This window comes from Bison bison, unplaced genomic scaffold (genome assembly GCF_000754665.1).
Source record: "Bison bison bison isolate TAMUID 2011002044 unplaced genomic scaffold, Bison_UMD1.0 scf7180017864144, whole genome shotgun sequence".
Classification (NCBI taxonomy): Eukaryota; Metazoa; Chordata; class Mammalia; order Artiodactyla; family Bovidae; genus Bison; species Bison bison.
This window is the reverse complement of record NW_011494716.1, coordinates 5,933,143-5,939,923: the sequence shown is the minus strand read 5'-3', so window position 1 is coordinate 5,939,923 and position 6,781 is coordinate 5,933,143. Positions and strand designations below refer to the sequence as shown.

Genomic DNA, 6,781 nt, shown 5'->3' with positions numbered 1-6,781 from the left:
GAGCAGCAGACCGTGGCCACGGAAGCCCCGGGTTTCTGTTGGGGCGGGCCTACAATGCCTTTCTCTTTTCTTAACAGCTTAAGATGAAAATCACAGACTTTGAGAACAGGCGAAGTTTTAAGTGTATATGGTTAAACAGCCAATTTAGGGAAGAGGTAAGTATTTTCGTGATATGAAATTTTATTCTTATTGTGGCTTGTTTATTGTTTCTCTCTACTTAGGCCTTGAAAAACTCCTGGTAACAGGGTCAAAGGGCTCCCCTGGTGGCTCAGCAGGAAAAGAATCTGCCTGCAATGCAGGAGACATGGGTTTTATCCCTGTGTCGGAAAGACGCCCTGGAGAAGGGAATGGCAACCCCACTCCAGTATTCTTGCCTGGAGAACCCCGTGGACAGAGGCGCCTGGTGGGCTACAGTCCATAGGGTCACAAAGAGTTGGACACGACTGAAGCGACTAAACAACAAGACCTTGATAACTGAAACAGCCAAAGAAAGCTCATAAGCCGCAGCGTGTGTTAGAGACCCTGCCCCAGAGTCTGAGAACTAGATGGGAGGTGGGGTGAGCTCTGTCCTCCCCCGGCCCCCGGGGCTGCAGCGGAGGTGACGGTATCGGGGACTGCTGTCACCGACGGGGACCTGGATGCTCGGCCCTGGGGCCGGCAGCCTCTCCTGGCACCTTGCAGGCACCCTGCCCCGTGTTAGGTGGCTCTTCTGGCAAGTTAGACCCCTAGCCGTTCGCCTCTCTGGCCCCACTGGGTAGAGAGGGACCTGGAGCACACGGCATCAGTGTTGCCTGCTGCGTGCCCTGTCCCAGTGAGGACACAAGGTCCACCCTGGGCCTCGTCCTCTGTCTCAGCGTTGACAACTGGACAGGCTCTTAGTGACTGTTCGGGGGAGAAATTCTGAGGAGCTGTCCTGGGAACCGCGAGCTTTTTGCCTCAACATGGCCTTTGATAGATGCACAGCGCTGTGGGGTGGGTCCCAGGCTGGGCGGGTGGTCTGCGTGAAGGTCGGTGGGGAGGTGTTGGAGCTGAGTGCACAGGCCCCGCATGTGTCGTGGTTCCCCTAAAGCCTTGATCTTGTCATTTCTTAGGAAATAACACTATATCCAGACAAGCACGGGTGCGTCCGGGACCTGTTAGAGGAATGTAAAAAGGCTGTGGAGCTCGGCGAGAAGGCATCAGGGAAACTTAGGCAAGTATTTCCCTAAGGTGGAGAGGTTGGGGTGGCCCCAGCCCGACCCCACCATTGCCCCCGACGCATCATCACTGTACTCAGCTTTTCTGTCCTTGGCAGCAGTTTATTTAAATATTTCATGGTTTTTCCCTCCCTAATTCTTGACACTAATTAGCAGCAGTGCAAAGGGAAATTCAGGCAGAAAAAGCCAAGCAGAGAAGAGTGAACTCAAGCAGAATGATCGGCTGAAACTGGAAGACTTGGGGCTCGCTTGTGTTGGGGAGATCAGGTCGCTTCTCCTCCATTTCTCTCATGTTCGGGCCGAGGGAAGAAGCACCAGATTTGATGATTAGTTTTTATTTCCGAGAGTTGGGTGCGGTTCTTACCACTTGTCTTTTGGGCAGCAAAGAGGATGAAACAGTCTTTCGGGCTGTTGGTCCCCAGAATGTTTTCTTTGCAAAATTAACAGAAGAATGAGGCCTTTATTATCTAACGAGTGAGAAGAATATCACCAACCCTGCTTACTCTGGAACCATTGTGGGAAAGGCCTGCACAGGTCCCTCCCCGGGTCCTGGCCTGAGGGTCCCCTTCAGACTGGCCTTCCCATGCTTTCCGAGGGGACCCGTGGCCAGTGTTCTGTCTGCTCCCCACGGATACCTGCTTTTGACACTTCAGATCTTCATAAGGACGAGCAGATCTCCATAACTTTGTAATAAAACCCTTGTAGAAAAGCATTTGTTCGTTTTTCCCCATGAGTTTGTATTTTCTTCCTTGCTTTGCACAGGCTGCTAGAAATTGTAAGCTACAAAATTATTGGTGTGCATCAAGAAGATGAACTATTAGAATGTTTATCTCCTGCGACGAGTCGAACGTTTCGAATAGAGGTGCGTGTTCTCTGACTGCAGTGGAGGGCGGGGGTTGGGGAGTTGGGAGGGGGTTGCTATGACCTGGTGGGAGGTGGGGGCCATGGCTTGTTCAGGTAACCAGCGACTCCCAGAACATGCTGCCATCCCTGGGGTTAATTCTCCCAGGTTTTGAAAATTTAAATGTTGATAGAGTAGACCTGACCTAAAAGCTACTGTTTCAAGTGTCCGCTTCATTTGGTGACATGAGTACGTCCATATTGTTGGACAGTTGTCACCGCTGTCCATCTGCCCCCAAGGCCCCCGCCCCACTCCCGCACTCCCAATGCCTCGCTTGTTCGTGCTTAGAAATTTATTTTAGTGGTGGGTCACTACGTCTAGTCAGAAATTATCGAGCCCTGTTAATTGTAAAGCGGCTGAGATTGCCCCAGTAGCTGCAATGATTCACTATTTAGTTTCTTAAAACTCGGTGTTTTCTTTGAGGTTTAGATCTTTCTTCTGACTTTAAACCCTCATCATTCTCATGAGCCCCTAACGTGACCTTGTGGCAAAAATCTGCCCTCGCTTCCTTGCTGGAGGAACGAGTCAAGAGCTCGGGATTAAAATGTGCAGCGCTGTGTTGGCCTCAACCGAACGTCTGTCCACTCTGTGTGTCCCCAGGAAATACCTTTGGACCAGGTAGACATCGACAAGGAGAACGAGATGCTCATCACGGTGGCTCATTTCCACAAGGAGGTGTTCGGGACATTCGGGATCCCGTTCTTGCTGAGGATACACCAGGTGAGGTGCCCTTCTGCCGGCTGCTGGCCGCTCCGGGTCCGCCCGCCTGGTGAGCCGTGTGAGCATACGTGCCCTTTGTGGTCCGCAGGGCGAGCATTTCAGAGAAGTGATGAAGCGGATTCAGAGTCTGCTGGACATCCAGGAAAAGGAGTTTGAAAAGGTACACGCTTCTTGGAAACCGGCAAGTCATTTGTCGGGTGGGATGCTAAAGTCTTGACTTTTTTTTTGCCCGCGGTGTGAGTTTCGCTGCTCTTTGGAATTAACGCAGTTTTCTGGTTTTGTCTGTCAGTTTAAATTTGCAATTGTGATGATGGGCCGACATCAGTACATAAATGAAGATGAGTATGAAGTGAACTTGAAAGACTTTGAACCTCAGCCTGGTAAGAGCCCTCCCGCGGAGACGCAGGCCGTCGGGGCCCAGGGGGCAGGTGGCCCTGGGTTCGAGGGCCAGGCCTCCCCTTTCTCGGCTGGGGAGTGAGCCTCGTTCTCGTCCTCTGCGGAGCAGGGAGGGACAGCGGCCTGCCTCCGGTGACTTTGGTGGGTGTCACACGATGGCAAATGGGGTAGCGCCTGACAGTGCCATGCGGGGAGCCAGTGACCTTGGTGGGGTGCAGGGTCCCGGCTGTGGGACCCATGCTGCCCAGGAGGCCCCTTGACCTCTCCTGACCCCAGGGCCCGAGTGCTGGCTCAGTGGTCTGACTGTCTCCTCTCCCCACCAGGTAACATGTCTCACCCTCGGCCGTGGCTCGGGCTCGACCACTTCAACAAAGCCCCGAAGAGGAGTCGCTACACATACCTTGAAAAGGCCATCAAAATCCATAACTGACTTCCTCCCCGGGGGCGGGCGAGGCGGACCGCGGTGGGTGTGCCCCTTACCAACAGCCGAGAACTCTGGTGCGCGAGCACCACCCCACATCTTCAGCAAGAGGATTTGCTGCTGGTGTTAATTTTATTTTGTTGAGGCTGTTCAGTTTGGCTTCTCTGTATCTATTGATTGCCCTTTTTGAGAAAAATGAAGGTGTTTTTATAAAGCTTGGATGCCAATGAGAGTTATTTTACGGTGACCACGATGCCAGGCACTGTCAGCGTGTCGGGGAGCGGCCGGCGGGCGCGGCGCTGGGCGGGCACGGCTGACCCCCTCCCCGGGGCCCGGCCGCCAGCCCGCAGCTAGGAAGTCTTCTGTTTAGGCTCGTCTGACGTCTTTCCCTCAGTTATACTTTCAATGACCTTTTGTGCATCTGTAAAGGCGAAGCAGAGAAACTCACAACCTAATAAATAGCGCTCTTTCCTTCACTGGTGTCCTGTCGCCCCTTCCTGGGTCTCCCCGGCTGCCTGGGTCTTTTTAATAAACTCGTCTCCCTTCCGTCAGCCCCCGCGTCCCACAGCCCGTTTGCAGAGCGGATGCACTGAATACAGGCTTGACCAGACACTTTGGGGTCTTTTTATTCAACTGAAAAAAAAAACACTGTTCAAATCCAATTAAGGTGTACTATGCTGCCTCTGGGCAAACCTAATGATCTCAAGAGTTCATTCAAGCAGGTGAAAAAATTATAAATAGACTCGTCTGCTTCAAATGGGACAGACGGAACCAAGAAAGGAGGGCCTTTTAGCTAAGAGGGTATGCCCACTGGTGTTCGCAAGCTGTTGACTTTGTATAAAAAAAAGTTAAAAAAAAAAAAGTTAAATAAAAAAAGCAAAAAAAAAAAAGGAAAAATGAGATTGTATATTTAATGAATGAACATGTACAATTGACCACGGGGAGGAGGTGGTGGCTTCTGTCAGGTGACTCTGAGTGGCCCCCACTGATGTTGACATTCATCGTGTGTGGCTTTCTTTCAGTCCGGCCGTTTCCTTTGGAGCTGACGCCAGCCGCGTGTCTAGTTTTGAGTGCAGTAAAAATAGAATCAGCAGATCACACTTAGTTTTCATCCTTTTCCAGTACTTTTTTGTTTGTTTGTTTCTGTAGCAGCAGTGTACACCAACTCTTCCTGTATATTGCCTTTTTGCTGGAAAATGTTGTATGTTGAATAAAATTTTCTATAAAAATGATAATTCAGTGAGTTGACGTGGAAGTTGAGGGAGCCATCAGCTCTCCTTGCAGGTAGGCCCGGGGAACATTTAATCACTTCATGGCAAGGTTTTGGGGGTTCTTGTCTCCTCTTCCTCCTCCTGTGGAAGCTTAAGAGATTGAGGTTTTCCAGGCAGGAGTCTAGTGCACTAAGATGACCGTAAATACGGGAATGGCCACCAGGGGGAGGTGGCCTCGCGACCCCCACCTGACACAGCGTGTCCGCTGGCTGCTCTCCACCTGGAGGAGGGCCTTCCTGCCCGGGGCCCCGCAGTGACCATAGATGGCGCTGTCTTCTGCAGAAAGTCACTCTCTGGGTGCGCAACTTTGAACATTTATTAAAGTATTCGGGATTTTTTGGTTTTTAGGTTTTGGCCGATGGTAGATGATGGTCTTGGGTCACTGAAACTTACTCCCAAGTTATTAGAAGGCTTTTCTCAAAGGCCATTTCACAGTATGGGTGGTCAGCACACATTGCATGCGATTCTTTTCCATTCCCTCCCAGCCATAGCCTTGAGTCCAAGTTCATAAAACCGATGGGGGTAGCGGGGGCGGGGGAGGGCTGAACCTGAAAATAACTCCTCGCTTGGGGACCCCAGAACCACAGTGTATCGTTCTCGAGGGGCTTGAGGTTCCTGTTACTACCAGAAGCAGTACAGTGGGAGAGTCTCCTTGATTAGAGGAGCAAACTGTTTGCAAACATCCATTTCAAATGTCAAGGTCAAACCACAGATCCCTCTTGCGAGATGGGTGATACTGGCATTTCCTCAAATAGGAAATGGCAACCAACTTTAGGATTCTTGCCTGCAAAATTCCGTGGACAGAGGAGCCTGGCAGGCTACAGCCCATGGGGTCTCAGAGTTGGACAGGACTTGAGCGACTGAGCGTGTGCTGGCATCTCTGCCAGTCTAGGCCTTGGCGTCCTGACCACTCACTGCCCAGTAGAATGACCTAAGTCATGGCGGGTTGGGGGATGCTCTGTGCCCCTGCCCAGGGAGAGAGCCACATGCCCCCAGTGTCCACTGAGTATCTAAAATGTGGCTGAAGTAGCAGAAGGCGAATTTTGATCACTGATTTAATTTTTTTAAGTTTATTTGGCTGAGTCAGGTCTTACCTGTGCCATGTAGGATCTTCCAACATGGCATGGGCTTATGTTTCTGGCGGTGGTGGTGGTGATTTAGTCGGTAAGTCATGTCCAACTCTTCCTACCCCATGGACTGTAGCCTGCCAGGCTCCTCTGTCCATGGGATTTCCCAGGCAAGAATACGGGAGTGGGTTGCCATTCCCTTCTCCAGGGGATCTTCCCAACCCAGAGATTGAACCTTGGTCTTCTGCATTGCAGGTAGATATGTTACCCACTGAGCCACCAGGGAACAATCAGGCCAGAGTCCCTGGTACTGCAAGGCGGTTTCTTGACCGCTGGACCACAAGGGAAGTCCCTGGTTTAGTTGTAAATCGCCACATGTGACTGAGGCGTCCTGACCACATTTTCCTCGCTTTGTGTGGTGACGGTATGATGAGCTCCTTCGAGCCGTCTTGAGTGAGTATATAAAGCCGTCATTAGTGCATGAGAGTTTTCTTGACCTCCTCATTAGAGGAAGCCGTGGGGGCGTCCAGGGGCAGGGTGGGAACCAAATGAAATAAGGGCCCAGTTCCCCAAGGTCCTCCTTCAGCACCTCGTGCCCTCTGTTAACTTCTAATGAGACCTGGAAGCAGGGTCCCGGGCACCTTGGGGAGCAGGGTGATCAGAGTGGTGTCTGCACGTTCAGAGGCAGGGTCCCTTTTCAGCAGAGATCTGAGAGGTCGCTGACCTGCTAGCGTTGGAGGGGGGCTGGCAGGCATCATCAGTGGAGGGATCCCGTGTGGTGTGTGTGCAAAGTCTCTCAGTCGTGTCTG

General features: G+C 51.7%; 1 protein-coding gene across 2 annotated transcripts in view; it reads left to right on the top strand.

Annotated features, from left to right (window-relative positions):
* Positions 1-4,867, top strand: part of USP7 (ubiquitin specific peptidase 7 (herpes virus-associated)) — a 30,402-nt gene extending 25,535 nt beyond the window's left edge. For both annotated transcript variants that reach the window (XM_010840459.1, XM_010840460.1), the window contains 7 exons: positions 78-155; positions 1,092-1,192; positions 1,959-2,058; positions 2,698-2,817; positions 2,906-2,977; positions 3,107-3,197; positions 3,537-4,867. In XM_010840459.1, coding sequence (XP_010838761.1) covers positions 78-155; positions 1,092-1,192; positions 1,959-2,058; positions 2,698-2,817; positions 2,906-2,977; positions 3,107-3,197; positions 3,537-3,643 — 669 coding nt within the window. In that variant the 3' untranslated portion in view covers positions 3,644-4,867. The remainder of the gene's footprint in view (positions 1-77; positions 156-1,091; positions 1,193-1,958; positions 2,059-2,697; positions 2,818-2,905; positions 2,978-3,106; positions 3,198-3,536) is intronic.
* The last annotated feature ends 1,914 nt before the right edge of the window (positions 4,868-6,781 follow it).